At 36.2% G+C, this 24,707-nt stretch overlaps 1 protein-coding gene across 1 annotated transcript in view; it reads left to right on the top strand.

The window, feature by feature from the left end:
• The window catches only part of LOC150104032 (hemicentin-1-like), a 792,930-nt gene that overhangs the window by 623,540 nt on the left and 144,683 nt on the right, over positions 1 to 24,707 (top strand). Inside the window, exon 29 of the mRNA XM_090396385.1 lies at positions 1,118 to 1,237. Within this exon, the coding sequence (XP_090252511.1) occupies positions 1,118 to 1,237 (120 nt within the window). The remainder of the gene's footprint in view (positions 1 to 1,117; positions 1,238 to 24,707) is intronic.

The following is a 24,707-nucleotide window of genomic DNA, read 5'->3' as shown; positions in this document are numbered from 1 at the left end:
TCATTTTCTCACATCATATTGCTAGGAGGGTGTGATGATGTTACAGGTGATGTATGTACCAGTGTAAGTAGATTCTCTGTAGACAGAAAAGTTGAAGGACTCATTCGATAGACAGGACACTAGCATCACGGAAGAGCAAACAGCTATTGCTTACTTACATTTTCAATGGTGAAATGGATCCTGGAGTGTCGGTTGTTGAAATGTGCTAAACATGCAACAACCAACACTTAAGGATCCATTTCGAGTGTTGGTTGTTGAAGTGTGTTAAAAACATTTCCAACATATCCCAGGTACATGGCCAAATGGAGAATGTGTCATCCATGTAACATGGCCATATTGTGGGTTTGAGGTGGACTAAGTTAAGTGCTGTATTTTCAAAATATTCCATGAAAAGATTGGTAAGGAGGATGGGGGGGGGGAGCTCATAGCTGTGCCTTCATTGTCAAAAGCCAAATGGCCACCTTGTTCAAGAAACACATTAGTGGAAATCTTCTTTCTTCTTGATCACTTGCCTTCTTATGGCACAGTTGTGTCTCTGCTTCTTTTTTTAAATTTATTTACCTCTTTTATGTGAGATTGATGAAGGAAAGAAAAGCATTCTTGAGGGGAGGCTAAGGATAATTGTGGAGGAGCAATCTGGATTCTTGTCAATTGAGAATTGTCGAAAACCAGATTTTTACTTTCCAACAAATAAATTTGCTAACCTTTTTGTCTCTGGGTTCAAATGTCACCTTTGGCATGGATGTTTATAACTGACTGCCTTTAGGTGGAAGATGAATTTCATCACTTGTGTGAGACCACCATCCTACTTATAGATGGCCTGAAGTGACTTGAAAAAAGTTCCATGTTTGGTCTCTCTCGAACAGAATTTCCATTATATAAAATCAAATAAAAAAATGAAAAAATATATAAAAATTATAAAATAAACCCTTAGCCCACCCACAGTACTAATGTACTATAGAGTTATAAGCTTTTGTTGATAGGAGTCACATAAAAAAATTAAATAAATGAAATAGCCAAGCATATCTTGATATATCACTTTCTAATATGTCAAGATATGCTTGGCTAAGCATGAAATTGTTTCATTACCTTGTTTGCATTATTATTATTTTTCCAGACATTGACGAGTGCCGCCAGCCTAATCCACCATGCAGTCATAAATGCTTAAACATCCCAGGAAGTTTTCAGTGTTCCTGTCCAGAAGGATACAGTTTAGTAAATAGTATATTATGCCAAGGTAGGGCATAATTATATATCTAGTTAGATTTTATCTATTGATAAAAGCTAATATGCAAAGAGTTATTCATAGTAAATATTATTTATTATACTGACATGCAAAGGAATTAGTAAAAGTTATATTTACTTTTTTTAAAATATGTTTATCAAGTTTTTGATGCAACATCAGCAGCTTCAAAACATGCAGTCATTTATAAGATAACAAGAACAAGAAAATATGATGATAATGAATCAACAGACAGTCTGTGTGAAAACCATTACAATGAAATGATGTACTACAATGAAAAATCCTGATGATATTCTTATGACAACAGTGATATTTTAAACTCACTCTTGCCAAAAGGTTGGAGTTAAGAAAAGAAAAAAGACCATAGCAAACTGCATTTACTAAAATATGATGTATCAAAATCCACAATCTGAAATTGTTCATTCACTAAATGCATATGCATTTATATTTAGCTTAAAACAGCACATCAGCTATATCAAAGACCTGTAGTCACATCACAATGACTATGAAAAGTCACCATATCTTAAAGAGGTGATTAGTTCTACCTGCCTTTTTATATGTGATTCTCTCTCATGGCTTTTAGGCTTTTTTTTCTATTTTTTTATTAATTTTATAATTTTCTGGTACTTTTATTAATTTTTGTTTACATAGTTCAGAAATCCTGCTGTAGAGACACCAAACATGGAGCTTTTTTTTTTCAAGCCACTGGATTATTATTATTACATGACACCTCCAAGGAGTCCAGAGACTCATTGAAGGAGGGGCACCTACAACTCTCCATCTCCACCACTCACAATCCACCAACTACAGCAAACCGCATCATCAACACCAATGCCATCTACTACCCACCACCATCCCTAGTAATTTTACAGACAATCACAAACAATCACACTTCATTCAGAATACATGCTTTTCATTCACTTCTAGCACTTCACCAGTCATTATCCTTCTAACAATAAAGCCTGGAGTACCATGATGGAACATTCTAATAAATTGATCATTAAATAGCTCAACTATGTTATCTGCTTTGGTCACCCGATTCCCATCACCGTTCAACAAGATAATCCATCTACTATAATTTTTCCTCCTACTTGCCATATAGCAAAAAAATTCCTTGAGATTCTCCTTGGATTACAGTGCCAGTCTCCTCTCATGTTCTAATTTTTCTCTCCTTACAATATTAGTCACTTTCCTAGCCTGAGCCTAATATTCCTCATGCAACTGTTCTCCACCTCTCTCTTTATATGCCTTCCATAATCTCTTTTTCTTCTGCAATTCATCTTTTATTCCATTTATTATTCATATGACTCCAAATTGCTTTCTTTTTCACTCAAACTATACAATCTGTCATTGCTTTCAACAAATTTTTCTTAAGTATCTCCCATACAGTAATGACTTCCCTCTTCCTTTAAATTCTTTTATCCATTGTACTGCTGAAAAACTGGTTTGTTATAGTCACCTACCTTATAATTCCACATAACCTCTTACTGTTATGATATCTCCCCATGCTTATTCATCCTCCAAGTCAGGACTACATGATCACTCTCACCAATGGGGTGGGGGATGGTGTTATGCCATCTCAATCACAATCAGAACCTCTGATGTTAGGACCAAATCTAGAACTCTCGATCCTCATGTTCCCTCCACCACATGCTGTTTATGACATTTAATTGTCCCTCAAGAAATCCACAAATTTACTTTCATTATTACTGCATGCTATCTCTTCTGCCCAGTTTATATCACTATAGTTGAAGCCCCCCCCCCCATAATTGTACCACTTGCAAAAACTAATTTGTCTAAACATTTCCTGCTCATCACCATCTATATTCCCTGGTCTGTAGCAACAGCCCTAATTATCTTGTCCTATCCTATAAACATCCATCTCACACCATATACTCTCAAAGCCATTAGTGTTATTTCCACTGAGCTTCTCTGCCCTGAGAATTCACAATTCATCTCTTATCAGGAATAAAACTGCACCAACACATTTACCTTCTCTATCCTGCTGAAATACACTATACCCTTTGATTTCTATCCTTGTTAGAACATCCTCATCAGTTAAACAAGTTTCACCGATACCAACAACCTTTGGAGAGACTGAGTCAATCAATGCCACAAACTCATTACCTTTATTCCTAATGCTCCTAGTGTTTGCATACAGTAAAACCAGTGTATTGCCAGCATTCTTATAGCCATTATTACTTCCCTCATACTCCACCTGGCTCTGTAATATAGTATACGCCCTCATTTCTCAAGTCACTATCCCAACATTCTACATGTGGTTCTTGTAGACAAACTTATACGTTGGTTATGCATTACTAAATCACTTAAGGAATTGATAGTGTATATAAGAATATAAATTAAATTACACTTTAATAAATATTTTTGATATTTCAGCAACGTCACATTGCCATCTTCAAAAGGAACTTGCAAAAAAGGCACGTGCATGTAGGCACTACAACACAGTAACTGAGAATGAAGTGAAGAAGCTATTGTTCTCCTAAAAGTCCTGATGGTGGCCCCTAGTGAGCTATGTAGGTGTTCTTGGCCATTGGGCTGAAGGTCTGCTGATGTAAGCCTCCCAAATTTGGGGAAGTCTCATGCAACCAAATTTGTTGAGGTTTGGAGAGTTTCTTAGGGCTGAGGCTGATTCCATGAATAGTCTTTCGAATTTGAACTTGCTATGGTGTATTATTGCAGCTTTCTTCCACCGTATTCTGTGGCATGTATACAGAGCATGGTCTGCAAGACCCGAGTGGCTGTACTTGTGAAACTGGATGTAGTCCTTGTGTTCCGAAATTCTGATATTCACTGTCCTGCCTGTTTGGCCAAAGTAAGACAGTTTACAGCTGCAAGGGACCTGGTCTTGGGTCTAGGGGAAGTGGTTGGTCTTTAGTGGAGCGGATAAGGGATGCCAATTTTCTGTATGGTCTGTAACAGGAGGTCAAGTCATGTTTTTTTACTGGCTATGCTTTTACTTAATTTACTTTTACTTTTGCTTACTATACTGGCAACACACCATCACACATAAAAAAACTCAGCCCACTTCAAAGCCAGCATAGAAAACCTTACACTCCAACAATCAGCTTTAACGTCTCCTCCTTATTCACAAATGTCCCACTCAAGGAAACTTTAGAGCTAATCCAAGCTAAATTTCCTACCGATATCTCAGCTCTATTTCAGTTCACAATGAACCCAGGCTTTTTCTTTGACAGGGAAAATTCTACAAACAAATAGAGGGGACAGCCATGGGTTCACCACTTTCCCCACCCTTGGCCAATTTCTTTATGGAGACCTTTGAAGAAAAAGCTTTAGCCTCTGTCCCACAAAAACCAACCATATGGCTTCGCTACATTGATGATGTGTTCGCTATTTGGCCACATGGCTCTGATACACTCCTCTCCTTCTTAACACACTTAAAACAACCAACACTCCAGAATCAAGTTCATTCTGGAAAAAGAGGAAAACAACAGCCTCCATTTCCTAGACACATTAGTCACCCGCCAGCCTGATGGAACCTTGGTTTTCTCAGTTTATAGAAAACCCACCCATACAGGCAGGTACAATCATCAACAATCTCCCCCCCCCCTCCCACAACAATATGGAGTGGTGAAAACACTATACAACAGGGCTAAACTAATCAGTTCAAACAACAATGCTGAACTAAATCACATCCTCGACACTTTCTCAGCCAATGGCTACCCCCCCTTCACAAAAGGATTACTCTAAATCCATCACCATTCCCTACATCCGAGGCGCCCCGAAAAAATTACTAAAATCTTAAAAAATCATGACTTGACCTCCTGTTACAGACCATACAGAAAATTGGCATCCCTTATCCACTCCACTAAAGACCAACCACTTTCCCTAGACCCACCTTACAGCTGCAAGGGATCTGTATACCAGATCCCTTGCAGCTGTAAACTGTCTTAATTTGGCCAAACAGGCAGGACAGCAAATATTAGAATTTCAGAACACAAGGACTACATCCCTGGTAATTAATTTACGGAATTAACAACGCATATGAAGTATATTGATTAAAGATAACTTTAATGAATCACTTCTATATTTCGGCAATGTCACATTGCCATCTTCAGGAACATAAAGATATGGTATGTGCACTAAGGAACTAACAAAGCAAATGAGGAAGAAAGTAATAAACTAATTTTGTTCCTAAAGTCCTAATGGTGCCCTCTTGCGGGCTAATTTGGTAGTCTTGGCAGTTGGGCTGAAGTTCTCATAATGAAAGTCTCCCAAATTTGGGGCAGTTTCATGCACCCAAATTTGTTGAGGTTAGGAACGTTTTTTAGAGCTGCTGAAGATTCTTTGAATAATCTTTCGTATTTATACTTGCTGCGATGGATTATTTTTGTTTTCTTCCAACGAATTTTATGGTGGGTATCTAAGGCATGGTCTGCCAACCCAGAGCGGCTGTACTGGTGAAACCAGATGTAGTCTTGGTGTTCTGAAATCCTGATATTTGTTGTTCTGCCTGTTTGGCCAAAGTAGGACAATTTGCAGCTGCAAGGGACCTGGTATACATCAGGTAGGTCTAGGGGAAGTGGTTGGTCTTTGGTAGAGCGGATAAGGGATGCCAACTTTTTATATGGTCTGTAACAGGAAGTAAGGTCATATTTTTTGAGGATATTGGTTATTTTTTCAGAGGTGCCCTGGATGTAGGGGATAGTGATAGACTTGGTGTAGTCTTTATTGTGGAGGGGGGGGGAGGGGGGGTTGTGGTTTACAGGTTTTAGTATTTTTTGGATTTTTTGGGGGTTATAGCCATTGGCTAAGAAAGTGTTGAGGATGTGGTTTAGTTCCATAGTCAGGGCCTTGTCATCTGAGCAGATTAATTTTGCCCTGTTATATAGTGTTTTTATCACCCCATATTGTTGTGAGGGGGGGGGGGATTGTTGGTGAATGTATCTGCCAGTGTGGGTGGGTTTTCTGTAAACAGAGAAAACCAAAGATCCATCAAGCTGGCGGGTGATTAAAGTGTCTAGGAAGGGGAGGGTGTTGTTTTCCTCTTTTTCTAAGGTGAACTGGATTCTGGGTGGTTGGTTGTTTAAGTGTGTTAGGAAGGAGTGGAGTGTGTCTGAGCCATGTGGCCAAATCGCAAACACATCATCCACATAACGAAGCCAAATAGTGGGTTTTTGTGGGGCGGAGTTTAAGTTTAAACCTCAATTTGCCGTATTGACGGGCCTTTCGTGCGATTGCGGCCCGTCAATACGGCAAATTGAGGTTGAAAATATCGAGGCAAATAAATCGTCTGACGTTCCTAAAACGCTGCCGGGATAACAAAGTGATCCCCAACTGTGTCAAATTGAAGCACCGTTTCACTTCCGAGAAAGCTCTACGCATTTATAACCGCACTAGCTTCGCCCTGTTAAGAGAACAAATTACCGCGACGCGCGTTCTCCTTGCTGACGAAAACAAAACCTTACGGGCGCTAGAGGAAGAGCTTTCTAACACACTCGGCCTTGATCTATGGTCTACACTTCATGACATCTCATGCACATCGGCAAGAAAGGAATTTGAAAAAATACGTAGTCGGCACGTGAAAAAATACGAAAACCTGACAAAGACTTCTACTTCTGTAACCCAGCCACCACTTAACACAGTAGTCAACCTCTCGTCAGCAGTTTTAAAGCCTGAAGCACTCACTGCACTTTCACGTGGTCACAATTTCGCTCTAGCTCCAAAAAGGATACCTGCTGAAGAAATCATGATCCAAATAGAGCATGGAATTCGCCACCTGCCTAACCATATCGCCAACAACGTGAGACTGGATGTAGTCGGTGTTCTCACTAAAGCCAAACCTCCAAAATCCAACTTATCCAAAAACGAATATACAGCCCTACAAGAATTAAAAAACAACAAAAAAATAGTAATCACCAAAGCTGATAAGGGAAGCGCCACTGTGGTACTCAATCAAAAAGACTACAAAGGTAAGTTAAATTCTTTAATACGAGACCGTACTACTTACCTGCCCATTGAATATAATCCGACCAGCTCTCAGATTAGAACTATCCACAGACTCCTTAAGAAAGTCACTTCTTGGCCTGTGGAAGTCACCAACAAACTTAAACCTTATAACTCTAGAACCCCCGATTATATGGACTCCCAAAAATACATAAACAAAATGTGCCATTGCGTCCCATAGTGGATGGCATTGATTCCCCCACATATAAATTAGTCAAACATTTAGCCAAAACGCTCACACACTACACTGGCAACACACCATCACACATAAAAAACTCGGCCCACTTTAAAGCCAATATAGAAAACCTCACACTCCAACACACTGACATAATGGTCAGTTTTGACATCTCCTCCCTATTCACTAATGTCCTACTCAAAGAAACCCTTGAGCTCATTCAAGCCAAGTTTCCTCCCGATATCTCAGCCCTATTTCAGTTCACAATGAACTCAGGCTATTTCTTTTGGCAAGGAAAGTTCTACAAACAGATAGAGGGGACAGCCATGGGTTCACCACTTTCCCCACCCTTGGCCAATTTCTTTATGGAGACATTTGAAGAGAAAGCCTTAAACTCAGCCCCACAAAAACCCACTATTTGGCTTCGTTATGTGGATGATGTGTTTGCGATTTGGCCACATGGCTCAGACACACTCCACTCCTTCCTAACACACTTAAACAACCAACATCCCAGAATCCAGTTCACCTTAGAAAAAGAGGAAAACAACACCCTCCCCTTCCTAGACACTTTAATCACCCGCCAGCTTGATGGATCTTTGGTTTTCTCTGTTTACAGAAAACCACCCACACTGGCAGATACATTCACCAACAATCCCACCCCCCCCCCTCACAACAATATGGGGTGATAAAAACACTATATAACAGGGCAAAATTAATCTGCTCAGATGACAAGGCCCTGACTATGGAACTAAACCACATCCTCAACACTTTCTTAGCCAATGGCTATAACCCCAAAAAAATCCAAAAAATACTAAAACCTGAAAACCACAACCCCCCTCCCCCCTCCACAATGAAGACTACACCAAGTCTATCACTATCCCCTACATCCAGGGCACCTCTGAAAAAATAACCAATATCCTCAAAAAATATGACCTTACTTCCTGTTACAGACCATATAAAAAGTTGGCATCCCTTATCCGCTCTACCAAAGACCAACCACTTCCCCTAGACCTACCTGGTGTATACCAGGTCCCTTGCAGCTGCAAATTGTCCTACTTTGGCCAAACAGGCAGAACAACAAATATCAGGATTTCAGAACACCAAGACTACATCCGGTTTCACCAGTACAGCCGCTCTGGGTTGGCAGACCATGCCTTAGATACCCACCATAAAATTCGTTGGAAGAAAACAAAAATAATCCATCGCAGCAAGTATAAATACGAAAGATTATTCAAAGAATCTTCAGCAGCTCTAAAAAACGTTCCTAACCTCAACAAATTTGGGTGCATGAAACTGCCCCAAATTTGGGAGACTTTCATTATGAGAACTTCAGCCCAACTGCCAAGACTACCAAATTAGCCCGCAAGAGGGCACCATTAGGACTTTAGGAACAAAATTAGTTTATTACTTTCTTCCTCATTTGCTTTGTTAGTTCCTTAGTGCACATACCATATCTTTATGTTCCTGAAGATGGCAATGTGACATTGCCGAAATATAGAAGTGATTCATTAAAGTTATCTTTAATTAATATACTTCATATGAGTTGTTAATTCCGTAAATTAATTACCAGTTATGTCTAACCAATGTATAAGTCTTACTACTAGAAAGGACTACATCCGTTTTCACAAGTACAGCCACTCGGGTCTTGCAGACCATGCTCTGAGTACAGGCCCCAGAATAGGTGGAAGAAAACTACAGTAATACACCGTAGCAAGTTCAAATTCAAAACACTATTAATGGAATCAGCCTCAGCCCTAAGAAACTCTCCAAATCTGAACAGATTTGGTTGCATGAGACTGCCCCAAATTTGGGAGTCTTACATGAACAGAACTTCAGCCTAATGGCCAAGAACACCTACATATCCTGCTAGGGGCACCATCAGGACTTTTAGGAGAACAATAGCTTCCTCACTTCATTCTCAGTTACTGTGTTGTAGTGGCTACATGCAAGTGCCTTTTTTGTAAGTTCCTTTTGAAGATGGCAACGTGACGTTGCCGAAATATCTGAAATATTTATTAAAGTGTAATTTAATTTATATTCTTATATACGTTGTCAATTCCTTAAGTGATTTAGTAATTCTATCTGTGCAATTCTATTTTTCACTGTCCTGACATACTCACTTGCCCAGGAAATAACCAACAGTCTCTCCAAATGCCTATGACCTTCTGCATTCAAATGCAATCCATCTCTTGCTACAGCTCCTTTCTATCCTCAGATATACTCTGTGCATCCACATATTCCAGACTCTTTAAATTAAACATATTTGGTTGTTTGATAATTAAACATATAAACTATTGTTTTTAATACTGACCATTTACAAACATCTTACATTATAGACTACCAGTTTCGCTAGCAAGCTGTCTAGCTTTTTAAGGCGTTTACGGAAAAACATAAAAACTAGTAAATGCAAATTAAAAGGAATATAAAAACCTTGTAAACAAACTAGTAGCTAAAATTACACGTTTGCATGACAGAGACTGAAAGGACTTATTGTTCTTATTCATTATCACGCAAGCGTGTTTGTTGTAAACGTGTAATATGATTACTGGCTAGCTGTAGTTCAGATGGATTTAGAGAGAGGATCAGGTTTTTCCACGAACTGTTTAGAATGGTACCCTGATTTCTGTTGAGGTTTCCACCAGTTACTAACACTATTGTGGCTTCCTTGAATAAACGATGTCTGTAGTCGTCATCCAGATATGGTATGGAGCTGTTTTGCCACTGTCGTGTTTAGAACTGTTTAGAATGGTACCTTCATTTCTGTTGAGGTTTCTGCCGGTTACAAACACTATTGTGGCTTCCTTGAATAAACGATGTCTGTAGTCATCATCCAGATATGGCATGGAGCTGTTTTGCCACTGTCGTGTGGTTAGATATATAAATGATGTGCTAGGCTGGAAGAGATACTTCTGTTGTGGTTTAGATCACCAACATGTTCTTTTTGTCTGATTTCTAAACTTTGTGAAGTTTATCCGATGTAGGCAAGACCACAGGAGCAAGGAATTTTAATATACTCCTGGATATTTGTAGAATGTCACCTTATCTTTTGGGGAAAGAGAACACTAAAATCCTCACATCCCATCACCCCAACTTGGGGTGATGGGATGTGAGGGACACCTAAATACATAAAAAGAATATACCTCTCCGTCGTAAGATCATCCCCAACTTACCTTTTGGCAAAGCATCTTGCAAACTTATTAAATAATAAAATAAGATCAACAGAATCCTATATCAAGAATAGTCAGCATTTTGTAAATAAACTCCAAGCCATTAAGATTGCACCAACAGACATGCCAGCCAGTCTAGATGTTGTATCCCTTTTCACCAATGTACCAGTTGAAGAGGTAATAAACATCATCCAACACCTCTTTTGTCTAGACATCACACAGATGTTTAGACACTGCCTTCAGTCTAATTTCTTCAAAGTTAACAACACTATATACCAACAATTAGAAGCCCTAGCAATGGGAAGCCCACTATCACCATCTTGTGCAGACCTTTTCATGGAAAAACTTGAAAAAGAAATTCTCTATACAATCTCCCCTAGACCATCTATATGGTTGAGATATGTTGACGATATTTTCATTATATGGCAAGACAGCTTAGATAACATAAAATCGTTTGTGAATAAAATTAACTCAATACATAAAAAGATAAAATTCACACTAGAAGTGGAAAACAACAGCCAACTGCATTTTTTAGACATCTTGATAAAGAAACAATCAAATAGTATCAAATTATCTATTTACAGAAAGCCTACAGACACTGGAAGATATCTTCATTATACTTCAAACCATCACAAGACACACAAACTGAGCATTATCCACATGTTGAAAAATAGGGCCAGAAAGTTTATATCAGAAGAGGAGGATACACAGACTGAACTCTCACCAATAGCCAACACATTATCACAAAATGGATATCCTCCAAACATCATCAAAAAATATCTATATGGTGACAACCCCCAGACAAGAAGAATCAAGCTCCCAGCACATTTCTACTGTAGTGATCCCTTTCATCAAGTCAATTTCTTATCAAATAGCCAGAATTCTAAGAGCCTACAACATCAGAGTGGTCTTCAAACCACCACCAGCATCAGACAGTTTTTAGGATCCCCAAAAGATAAGGTGCCATTCTGCAAATATCCAGAAGTATATTACATTCCTTGCTCCTGTGGTTTTGCCTACATCGGACAAACTTCACGGAGTTTAGAAATCAGACAAAAAGAACATGTTGGTGATGTAAACCAGAACAGAAGTATCTCTTCCGGCTTAGCACATCATTTCTGTATGTCTAACCACACAATAGAGTGGCAAAACAGCTCCATGCCATATCTGGATGACGACTACAGACATTGTTTATTCAAGGAAGCCACAATAGTGTTAGTAACCGGTGGAAACCTCAACAGAAATCAGGGTACCATTCTAAACAGTTCGTGGAAAAACCTGATCCTCTCTCTAAATCCATCTGAACTACAGCTAGCCAGTAATCACATTACACGTTTACAACAAACACGCCTGCATGATAATGAATAAGAACAATAAGTCCTTTCAGTCTCCGTCACGCACATGTGTAACCTTAGCTACTAGTTTGTTTACAACGTTTTTATGTTCCTTTCAATTTGCCTTTACTAGTTTTTATGTTTTTCCGTAAACGCCTTGAAAAAGCTAGACAGTTTACTAGCAAAACTGGTAGGCTATAATGTAAGATGTTTGTAAATGGTCAGTATCAAAACAATAGTTTATATGTTTAATATTCCAGACTCATTTTCCTGCACATTTCCTCTATCTCATTCGTCATCACTGCTGTTGTTCTCCACTCCACATTATCACACTGGGGCAACATTATTATTATTATTAACATTTGATCTCCATGGAGTCATAGACTCATCCTGGAAGGTACACACTATTGCATACAATGCTCATCCAACCATGCCTTAAACTGATTCAGTGTGTCCACAATAGTTATTCTAACAATTCTATCAATAGACGCATTCCACTCATCAAACATCCTCCATGCAAAGAACCTGCTCTTAACTCCGCTGTTCACACCCTCCTTATACAGTTTCCAGCAATGGCCTCTTGTTCTCCTCCCCTCTCCCATTCTAAGAAAAATCTCTTCCATGTTAAGGGGATGGAATTTCTAGAATTCTTGAGGGACAAATGTCTTAGGCAACATGTGATAGAGGGAACAAGAGATTCAATAGTTTGGGATTTGGTCATAGCGTCAGAATATCTGATAATAAGTGAGATGACATCTCTCCCACCAGTTGGAGAGAGAGTGACCATGTAGTTTTGACTTGGAAGATGAATTAGACATGCACGTGTATCAAAGAAAAGAGAACGTATGTGGAATTATAAGGCAGGTGATTATAATAGTTGTAGGTATCAACTATGGACAGTTCCATGGAGGGCACAATTGGAAGGCTAGGATATTATTAGTGCTTGGGAAATTGTGAAGAAATATTTGTTAGCAGCAATAGTAAGCTTTATTCCACAAGTGAAGAAGTGGACACAATTTGCTGTAAAGTGGATGATAATATCAAACAGGAACTGTAGTTGAAAAAGAGATTATGGAAGAGATATAAGGAGAGGGGTGGAGGGCAGATACACGAAAAATATAAGATGCAGACCAGGAGAGTGACGAGTATGGTGAGGAAGGCAAAACTGCAATATGAGAAGAGATTGGCACTAAGATCCAAAGAAAATCCTAGGGAATTTTTTAGCTATGTTGCCAGTAGGAGGAGAAATGATTGTGGAAGAATGACAGTGCATGGTAAAAATGGGAATACAGTGACTGATGCAGAGGACATAGTGGAGTTGTTCAATAAGCATTTTTTGGAGTATTTCATCCTGGAGAAGAAGGTTTTAATACTGGAGGGATAGGGCAGGTTCAGGGTTTAGAGGCGCAAGAGTCGAGTGTGTTCCAAATACCGAGTACTCTGGATACCAGTAAAGCTGTGGGACTGGATGGCATTTCACCACGGGTTTTGAGAGAATGTGCTAAAGAACTGATAGTTCCGTTGACTGGCTCTTCAATAAAAGTCTGGCCGTGGGAAAGGTAACCAAGGAATGGAAGGAAGGTAAGATAGTGCCATTTCATAAGGGATGTAGCAGACTGGAAGTGTCTAATTATAAGCCAGTTTGTGTTTCATCATTAGTTGTTGAGAAAAATTAGATGGAAAAATTAGTGAGGGACTATATACAGCATTGGGCAGATGAGGGTAATGATATCTGTGAGAATCAAAATGGATTTGTTAAGGGGTGCTCTTGCTCTAGTAATATGATTGCCTTTTATAATAAAGTGACAAGAGCAGTTGATGATTGAAAGGCATATACTGCCATTTTTTGGACTTTACAAAGGTGTTTGACATGATAAGCTGATATTTAAGTTGCAGTATGTGGGTTTAAATGTCGGGTTAGTCAAATGGATTCAGGATTGGCTGACAGATAGGTATCAGAGAGTTGTGTATGGTGGGGCAATATCAAGGAAACAGAAGGTTACAAGTGGGTTCTGCAGGGCTCAGTACTGGGACCTGTATTGTTCAAACCTTTATATCAATGACATTGTCAATGGATTGCAAGGGGATATTCAGTTGTTTGTGGATGATGTGAAGCTGGGAAGGGTTATCAGTAATTGTACAGATGTGGCAGCCCTGCAAGAGGATTTGAATAAACTAGACAGATGGGCAAATGAATGGAGGATGTTGGTTTAATGCAGAAAAATGTGAAGTCTTGGAAGTTTGGGATCCATCGATGGGAGGATGCATACTCAATTGGAGGAGCTATACTCGAGGAAGTAGAGGAGACAAGATATCTGGTGGTGGTGATGGATAGAAAACTGAAATTCAGGGAGCATATTGCAAAGGTGGTGAATGTAACCCAGAGGATTGCTACAATACTGAGGACACTGACCTGCAGAGATAAAAGAGTTATCATTCCGTCGTGTAAGACCCTGATCAGACCATGCTTAAACTATTGTTCTCAAATTTGGTTCTCAGGATTTGAAGGGGATAAATTAACTGTGGAAAGGGTACAGATAGCAAAGATGGTTTCAGGACTGTAGAATGTCAGTTATGAGGATCGACTGAGGAAATGTGGACTGCAGAGTTTGGTGGATAGAAGAAGGAGAGGTAATATGATTGAGACTTTTTAAACTGTTTAGAGGCAGTTACAGGGTAGTCATTGGGGAGTTCTTTCGCTTGGTGGAACTGCGGGAAGGAGCAATGACAAGGCAAGGGGCCATCCCTGGAAATTACAAAAGGAAGCTCTGAGGATAAGGAGTGGTTTCTTTGCATAGAGGGTGATTGAACCATGTAATGCATTGCCTGAGAGAGTGGTTACAGCAAGAATCGTCAATGAGTTCAAGGAGTGGTATGATAGACTTTGTGTGTTTCCTAAGAAGGACCTCCACGATGAGTCTTTTGACTCCATGGAGGCCTGAATAATAATAATGTTTACCAGTTAACAACCCCTGACCAGCTTATATGTCTCAATCATATCCCCCCCCCTCCTATTCACGAGGCTCTGCAACTTACATTCTCTCAATCTGTCCTCGTACTCTGAATTCCAAAGACCACTGACTATCTTTGTGAATCTTTTCTGGACCCTTTCTAACATATCCTCATCACCATGAAAACCCAGCCACCAAATCTGTGTACAATGACTCAAATGAGGCCTGACCACAGCCTTATACAATGGAATCATAACCTCTGTATTTCTGCATGTCAGGGTTCTCCATATCATTGCCATTATTCGATGTGATATCTTCACAACTTGTGCAATGTGGTCCATGAATTTCAGGTCCTTGTCCACAATCACTCCTAGATTTCTCATCTGCTCTACTTCCGTTAAAGTTTCCCTACCAAGTGTATACTTTGCATCCCATCATTGCTTACCAAATCTCAAAACCTTACACTTGGCAACATTGAACTGATAGTTCCACTTACCTGCCATTTAACTCCTCTTGTAAAGCATTAACATCCGCTTGACTGTGCATTGCTCTCCCCAGACTTGCATCATCTGCAAACAGCTAGATATCACTAGTTAAACCCAATCCAATATCATTAACATACAAATTGAACAACAGTGTCCCCAAAACTGACCCCTGCGGCACACTGCTGGTGACCTTTCTCTTTCAGGATACTGCACTCCCCATATACAACTTTCTGATACTTATCCGACAGCCAGTCACTGATCCAACACAGAAGTCTGTTATCCAATCCCATCTGTTTCAATTTATTTAAGAGCTTGTCATGTGGCAGTCTATCAAAAGCTTTTGCAAAATCTAAGTATACCACTGTATATGCATCTTCCCTATCCAAAGTATTTGTAACCTTGTTATAGTCAGGGCCGGTGTGAGAGTATCTGATGCTGCTTGGCAATGAAAATTTAGGTGCCCCTATACAATTTCTCTATAAAGTAATTAGTGCATCATTTTTTTCGATACCCAAATTCAATTAGTGTGCCTCTAAAAATTTGATCAGTGCGCCTATATACATCTTAAAAATAAATGTTACAGATTTTAAAAATCTTCTGTCTATACATTCTTATGCCTATATTAAAAAATCACTCACCAGAATGAAATAATTTAGTTACCGATTTAAAACATTTTACGAAGTTATTTTTAATGGCATACTACACTACTTCCATGTACGCTATGTATACCAGGGTTTCCCAAACTGTGTTCCGTGGAAGGTGAATAAGTGTTCTGCGAGAAGTTCCTGGAATTTGTCATTTTAGTTTTCTAAGCACTTTTTAATGAATAAATATTTTATAGTGGAAATATTCTGAGGAGAATAATATTCGAGAATACGACGAAAAGCTCAGATCCAGAACGCCTAATAACATTTGTGTATCATTAATTTTCACACATCAAAACCTTTCAACATTTGGGAAAGAGAATACCGCTGTTTATGATCGGTCATAAAAATTGCCTGCAAGCGGATTAGATTATAACAATCGGTGGCGGATAATATTTCTCGTACAAGCGAAGTTTTTAAGCAGCAATGCAGAGGCTGACCCTGATGAATAGAGAAGCAGTAAAATTTGCAGAAGATTTGCAATAGGGCCATACTGTCAGTCTTATGAAAAAAAAAAAAAAAATGCCCTCCAAACTACGTTAGCTCAATTCTTTGTTAAGAAGTAGAATAATAAAATTTATATTCTGAATATGTTTTATAGTCTTTCAGCTTCCTGATTTTACTTTAACTAGGCCCTAAGACATACCTTAATTCTTTTATAAAAAAATTAAGGTTCAGAAAAGAAATTTGAGGAATGAATTATGCTTTTTCCCATAGGTTATTATATTCGATTAGTGCATTTTCGATTAATGCACCTGTTTTAAAAAACGTAATAGGTGCACTAATCGAGGGATTGCTATATATATATATATATTTTGTCATACTCACACAAGCACACATACATAGGTTATTATATTCGATTAGTGCGTTTTTGATTAATGCACCTGTTTTAAAAATTGCATTAGGTGCACTAATCGAGGCATTGCTGTATATATATTTTGTCATACTCACACAAGCACACGTACGCCTACACATGTGGATATTTATAAAAATATCATTATGAACATTTATATATAAAATTTATATATCAATGTTTATATATAAAATTTATTAATCAAAACCAATACATTTGTATACATATATGATTACTCCTAATATCTGTATAGCAAGAAAATTATTACATCTTAAATACAAAAATTATGAAAAATTAATCTTTCGGGCTTTTGCTTTGGCAAAGTTTTGAATTAATTCATCTATATTGATTGTAGATGCAATTTCATGCTCTATAGATATTATTGCTAGACCAGTGAGTCATTCCTGAGCCATCGAAGAGCAAGTGCAAGTTTTAATTTCGAGAATCTCCTTTCTGAACTTGCTACCGATACTGGCAATGTCGAAAAAATTCTCAGAGCAATAAGCACATTTGGAACACTATTTTTCTAAATTATTTTTGCATATGTATGACAGGACATCTAATGAGGAAGTATTTTCTGAAATTCGCCTTGCTATTATTTGTAATTCACTACATAAATCTGTTCCGTCAATATCTCTAGAATTATCATGTGTTAAATAATTTTTCAATATCAAACATTTTTTAAGCAGTTCGGCTGAAGTAATTTTTTGAAATTCATATATATTTAAAAGAAAACCAAACTTTTCATTAATTGTAGTCACGTGCTTGAATTTTTCATCAACAGATGCAATTGCAGTATCAATAATTGACAAATAAAAATCTACCTTAAATTTTTGTTTAAAATCTTATTAATTCATCCTCTGCTTCATACACAAATTGTTTCTTTTTTTTTCTAAGTCTAACTGTTTCTTGTTCAAAATTAGGCATTACACCTAAGACCTCAGCAATTTTTTCTGCGTCTGTTAACATCTTTTCAAATTCATCCTCATTTTGTATTTTCATTAAGAAATTCTTTGTATCATTAATACAATTTATGGCACCATTTATATCAAGGTTTGTATTCGGAAGTTGTTTACTTGCAAAGTTTATTTCAAAAAGTATATTATACCACATTACTAACGATGCGATAAAGTTGAACTTCCTTAAAGTTTTAAGAAGACTACTTGCATTTAATTTCATGGTATTTCCACTTAATCCACAAACTATCATCTTTAAATATTTCTTATAGTGCTTCGCAAACATCGGACAAATTATATCTTAGGGGCTTTAATGAGTCAATTTGCCTCTCCCATTGTGTATCACAGACTGATTTGAGTGTAAAATGACTTATGTGTCTTTTGAGGTATTCCCATTGACGAGTCGAACCGGAAAAAAATACATATAGATGATGTACCACGTCAAAAAATGCTGTGGCATCTAAAGTATTAGCAGTGCAATTCACTACTAAATTTAATGAATGTGGACTACAGTGTGCATACATTGCTCTCGGGTTAATATTTGAAATTCGTCGCTGCACACCTTTTACATCACCTTTCATATTACTGGAATTCGTATCCTTGACCTTGTAAATCTTGTATTGGTAATGAAAATTTGTCTCGAGTTCCTAGTATTTCATTTGATAAAAATTCTCCAGTGGTATTTTTTATTTCTAAAAAAATTTCTAAAAATTTCTATAATTTTTATTTCTATCAATTCCAAAAAGTGTTCTTTTATAGAAACCGTGCTATTACTAGTATCTATGAATCAAAGTACTATGCTCATTTGTTCCGTGTGACCAATGTCGGACATACAGTCAATAATTATGGAAAAATATTTTGTGGCAACAACAGATTCTAAAATTTTCTTTTTTATCACATTGGCAAAGATGTTTATTATTTCATTTTGAATATCTTTTCCAAGATAATGCACATATGTATCTTTATCTTTTATTTTTCAGAGATGTTCATTCATTATTGGATCAAACTTGGCTAGAAATTCGAAAAATTTCAAAAAATTTACGTTTCCCTGCAAAAACAATATCTCATTTGTTCCTCGAAATGATAAATTTTGTATAGCTAACGTCTGAACTAAAGCAAAGAGTCGCTCTAATACTTGCACCCACAGTTTCTCCTCTTTTCTAATAACTAGCAAGTTCTCTTCATCAATGGTTTTCTTTTCTTTTATTCGAATTTCTAATTCTTTCCACTTATGGTAATTTTCAATGTGTCTTTGGCTGTTTTCATGTGCAGCTAAAATAGAAGAAGCATTTATTCCAGTCCCTCAATCCAGAATCATCAAGATTAATCACCCATTGATCAAATAATAAACAGCAGAAGCAAAATGCAGAATCCGTGGATTTTGAATACAATAACCACAAACGCTGCATTGTCTTGCCATTAAATAGTCTTCAAGTATAATGAGTCATTGAAAATCTTCTATTATTGTTATCTTTTGAAATTATGAATCTGTTCAGGTCGGTGTTCAACTAATAGTTGACATAATTGATTGATATTGGAAAATTTAACAGGACACCAAGTTGCTGGATCATTATAATTTAAATTTGTAAAATGAAATCCTTTTATGATTGGATCTGTAGAACAACCAGCTTCAGAATCAACAATACTCATGTGATCTGTAGATTTCTCCTTTGATGTTTTAATCCAATTTTTGGTATCTGTAGAATTCTCCTCCAATGAATAATCTTCAAGATTTTCTTCTTGTATGCGATTACGATCTTTTCCACAAAGATATTTTAAAAACGCACCTTCTGGTTTTTTCAAACTTTCTTCCTTTTCCACTTTACGTTTGCGATATTGAAAACCTGATTTCTTTTTATCCATTTTCAAAATCCAGTAACTGAAATATTTATAAATAAAAATAAACTTAATTATAAAAAATATGGACTTTAAACTATTCAGTAATTCACAAATAAATTTTTATACATTTACTTAATGAAATATTTATCAATTATACATACCTTATAAGTTATAACTATATAACTTATCTATCATACATTTATAATCTAATAATTCAACAATATCGTTTTCTATGAACATAATTAACAAATTTCTCAAATGCATCTGACTTAATGAATTGTGTAAATATTTTTAACGTGTTTAAGTACAGAAAATGAATGTTCACTGATAGCATTACAAACAGGCAGTATCCAGGGCAGCATTTATACTTTTGGAGACCCAAGGCACAATATCATTATGAGGCCTCAAAAATAAGCACTTTTTTTTAGTTTATTGAAAATAAAAGTCAATATTTCCATCATAACTAATTTTAATAACACATTACAACATTGGTATACATATATTTGCATTTTGAAAAAAAGTATAAAAATAAATCAATTCAAATTTAAATAAAAAAATCAATAACTAAAAGTTTTTTTTTTCTAGCTTTGGTTTTAGCAAATATATCTATAATGTCATCATAATTAATCGAGACCATTATATCTGATTCAATGCATAATAACGACAGGTCACTTGTTTTGTTTTGGTGCAAGTTGCTTCTTAAATAATTGTATAAGGATAAAAGTTTTTTTTAAAAAAAAAAAGAAAAGAAAAGAATTTAAATGCAGTCAAATTTAGCTTGCTATTCAAGGTAAAAATAGGAACTCCATCAACTGTAAAGTTCAGATATTCTCACTAGAAATAAAAATTTTGAATTTACGGTAATAAAAATTGTAGCAAAAATCATTATATTTATGGAATTACAACATGGATCTAAATATAAGTATGAAACGTTTCACTTTGGTAACATGCACAGTATGTCTCCCTGGTTGACAGAATGGTTAACGTATCTCCTTTCCAACCACTCAACTTTAGGTGAAAGATAAATTTTGTCGTCTACTGCGAGACCACCTTACTTACTGGAGGCCTCGAAATCACATAAAAAGCATATAATATATATATATATATATATATATATATATATATATATATAGGATTAATTCATTTCCAACTTTATTGCACAATTATTAAGATTTATTCAACTCCAGATTTGATTTTTTTAAGTTGCAGTAATAAGCATAATAATTCCAGCTTTAGTTAAAACGTGAAAGCAATCAATAGTAACAATAACTTGCTATGCTCGCTAACATCCACTTTTTTACTCGAAATTTTACCCTAAAATAACTAGAATCTTGATGCACAAAAAAAATGAACTGAAAAATCAATTTAATTTATAAATAATAATAAACTTGAAAATTAAATGCTCTGTTTATGTGATATAGAAATTGCTCTTACACACTAATTAATACAAATAGCAGGCAGCACACAAAAAACCTCTGTTGTCTCAGAAACGTGTTTAAAAATGACCGCAAGTTCAATACTCAGCGATCTGTTCTTTCCTAACAGGATTCTGGGAAATCACAGGCGAAATATTCTTAAGAACGTTATGGATTAAGCTGCTAAGTCGGTGAATGGTCAACACAATTCAAACATTTAGTAAGAGAAAATATCCAGAGAAGGAGATTGGAATTTAGTAATATTGATAAGAACAATAGTCCAGGTAGTTCAGAAGCGAAAACCATCTGTAACAAAATGTAACTAGTTTATTTAATTAAAAACACAAAAATACAACCAATTTATTAAATATATCTTTATAGAGTTCATAAATAAAAGGACTACTCTAATAATGAAAAGCCAAACGGCTATTTTTCTGGAGACCTTATTAAAATTAAGGGGATAAAAATCACTTGTGGACTCTAATAATAATAATAATAATAATAATAATAATAATAATAGATTTCTACAGATGTGTCTCATCTTGTTTTGGTATTATCAAAATTATCAAGTTATTCAATAAAGCATTATGAATTTTGCTATTTTATTATTATGCGGCTAATATTTCTTAAAACATGGCACTTTTTACAACAAAACTGGCTAAGTTATGCTGAATATATCTGTTTGCAAATATACTCAAAATCCCTTTGACCTAATAAAAATGTAGATGCTGATGAAACTTCATCAGCATTCTATCTGTTAAAATGCAATTACCCCCCCCCCCCCCCCGCCGTTAACGGATTATTGTCTTTATGTGTACTGTATTACTTGGAATTTCTTTACCGTCCTACGATATTTTACCCTTTTTTGCTGCACAATTTATTTATTGTCTCTTCCCAAAATAAAATCGAATTTCACATCTGCGAAAATAACATGAAACAATATGAAGTGACATATTTCCATTGTTTACATAGGAAATATGTCAAATATTTATATTTTTTAAATAACATTTATTGAAATAAATGTGACATTTTGCTTTCTTTCCTTGCAAAATAAAATTATATGGGTCGCACATTTCAATTTTAGGAACAATTTTTTTTTTTTTTAATGAACAACAAATGATGTTAAACTGCATTACTCGGGGTTTCCAATTATAAGTCTTTTTAATATCAAAAATTTATATCCAATGGTATTTTATCAGAGATTCTTCGCCTTTGTCTTTTGCTTAAAACTGCAACAGTACAATTACTTTGGAAAAATGACAAATTCAAACAAAAAGAAAGTGCACATATGTTATCTAGCAGTATTTTGTGTGTGTGTGTGGTGATAATTTTGGGATGGGGGGAGAGTTAGCCAATGAAGACAAATTAATTCTGTTATGAAAATTTTGGAAATAAAATTTCATTTCGACGCATGCACCTACACATGTTTTGAAGGATAAAGTGTAGAGAAAATATCGCTACTTCAAAACTGCCACATTATACCGAAAATATGTACATAACAGTTGACTTCATAACTGCCATTTATTTCGATTTGTAAGGAGTGATTGGGAGAAACCAAGAAAGTTGAAATGCAAAACATGATTTGATTCAAGATTTACATATGATTCTCTATAAAGCAAAATTTAGAAGTGCGGACCTTTGCGCAATCTCTGAACTAACCTTTGTACTAAGATTATGAATAAAAAAGAAAACTTAATTTCGAACAGATGGAGGCTGTATTCATTTTTAGATTTGGATTTTCATGAATTCATACAATAATTGTTTGACAAAAATAATTATCTTCAATCAAGTTCTGGGAGAATTTTAAAATGCATTGGCGATTAAAATAATTACCCAAAAATTTGATAGTGACATTGATCTTCCATAGTGATACAATATGAAGTGAAGAAAGTATGAAAGGATTTCTTATTTTGCGCTGGCATTAAAAACTATAATTATACAATAAAAACAAGCAGCAAAATGAATATAACTCATAGGTATTTAGTCTGATATAACTTAGATTCCGGTTACAGAGCAAACGGCAAGCAACTGCGTTTCTTGCTGTAGGCAACTGAACATAACTACTACATTATAATAAATTTAGTTTAATCCTTTATCCAAGTGTGAGCAAACAAAGTTTGCACCTGAAAATATCTTCAGGACTAGGGTAAGGTAGTACAACACCAGACAACTCGTAGCAAAGGTGGACCAAGCTAACATCACTCCTATTTCAGTATCTCCCATAATGGAAAACACATCTCCTTGCAGATATGTATAATGTTATGTATTAAGGGAAAGGCCACTACCCAGACTAGTTTCAACCTTTATTGAGGTCTCTTCAGTGAGAGCCAGGCCCAAGTGGAGATACCAGGCAGAAGCATTAGCAAGGTCATCTCTACCTATAGAGTTGCCCAAACGGTGTGCCACCTTTTTATTAAATTACTCTGGATTTAGAGAAAGTTGTTGAAAGTTTATTTTTCACTTGGTTACACTATAATAAATTTAGTTTAATCCTTTATCCAACACACTTGGATAAAGCACTCTTGGTGTATCTTATGCAAGCATTTAATAATGTCTGGCATCCATTTCTATTTCACATCGTCCAGCAAATCGGGGTGGATAAATGTCTGCTTTCCTTCATTAAAGAAGCGAATGCCAATACAACTACCTGCCTCCTAGCCAATTGGTTCTGATCAGAAAGAAGCCAAGCAAGGCTTTGCTCTTAATCCTTATCTTGCAATGGCTTTGGAACCTCTTTTTTTTGCAGGAAGGTGACAATTTATATTTTATATGCTGTGCTAGGGATAACAGTTTCCTCCGCTATGAAGGAAAATAAAGTACAGTGGTGCCTTGGTTAGTGACGGTAATACCGTTGTTAACCAAAACCATCATTATCCAAAGCGCGATTCCCCATAAGATTTAATTGAAAATCGATTAATTTGTTCCGACTCCTCCCCACAACCATAGTACATATTAAAAATGCAGATAAAACTCATTTAAAATATCATAAAAATATAGTAAATATCATTTATTTATAAACAGTATATTTATTTGCTACAAAAAAAATTAACATTAATAAAATGAATTATTCATGAAAACAGTTTTTAATTATCAATCATCACCAGAAAGACAATTGGGCTCACTTTGAAGTTTTTTGGCAAATGGACCTGTAAAAAACATGTCTGGGGTTGTTTGCTTCTGCCTCTTTTTTAAATTGTTTCTGAAAAACTGCATGGACTTTTCATTAAATAGATCTGCAGTTCTGATAACCTCGGATTTGTTTGGATTCCATTTCATGGCAATATTTTGAACTTCCTCCCACTTTTGATTTCAGCAGTTGTAATTTGTTCTTTCTCTCCATCTTCATCTTCAGATGAAATTTCCATTTCCTTTTCTTCGCATTGCTACTTGAAAGGTTTTTTTTTGCTCGTCAGTAGTCAGTTCTCGGTCATGCATCTTCAATTATTCTTCAACATCTTCTTCCTCTACTTTCAAGTTAAGATCATGAGCAGTTGCCACAATATCCTTTATCAATTTGTGTCCTTCATCTGAAGTTTCTTCATTACCAAAGGAAGGACACAGTTTCTTCCATGCTGCTTTGAGACATTTCATTGTTACTTCTTGCCAAGCCTTCCCAGGCTTTGCTGTTAGACTTCCACAAAACACTGAGATTGGATTTAG

The sequence above is a fragment of the Typopeltis vanoorti genome, chromosome 8 (genome assembly GCF_054136105.1).
Source record: "Typopeltis vanoorti isolate ZY-2024b chromosome 8, IOZ_Tvanoo_1.0, whole genome shotgun sequence".
Lineage (NCBI taxonomy): Eukaryota > Metazoa > Arthropoda > Arachnida > Uropygi > Thelyphonidae > Typopeltis > Typopeltis vanoorti.
Note: the sequence above shows the minus strand (reverse complement) of the source record. Positions and strands in the feature narration are given on the sequence as shown.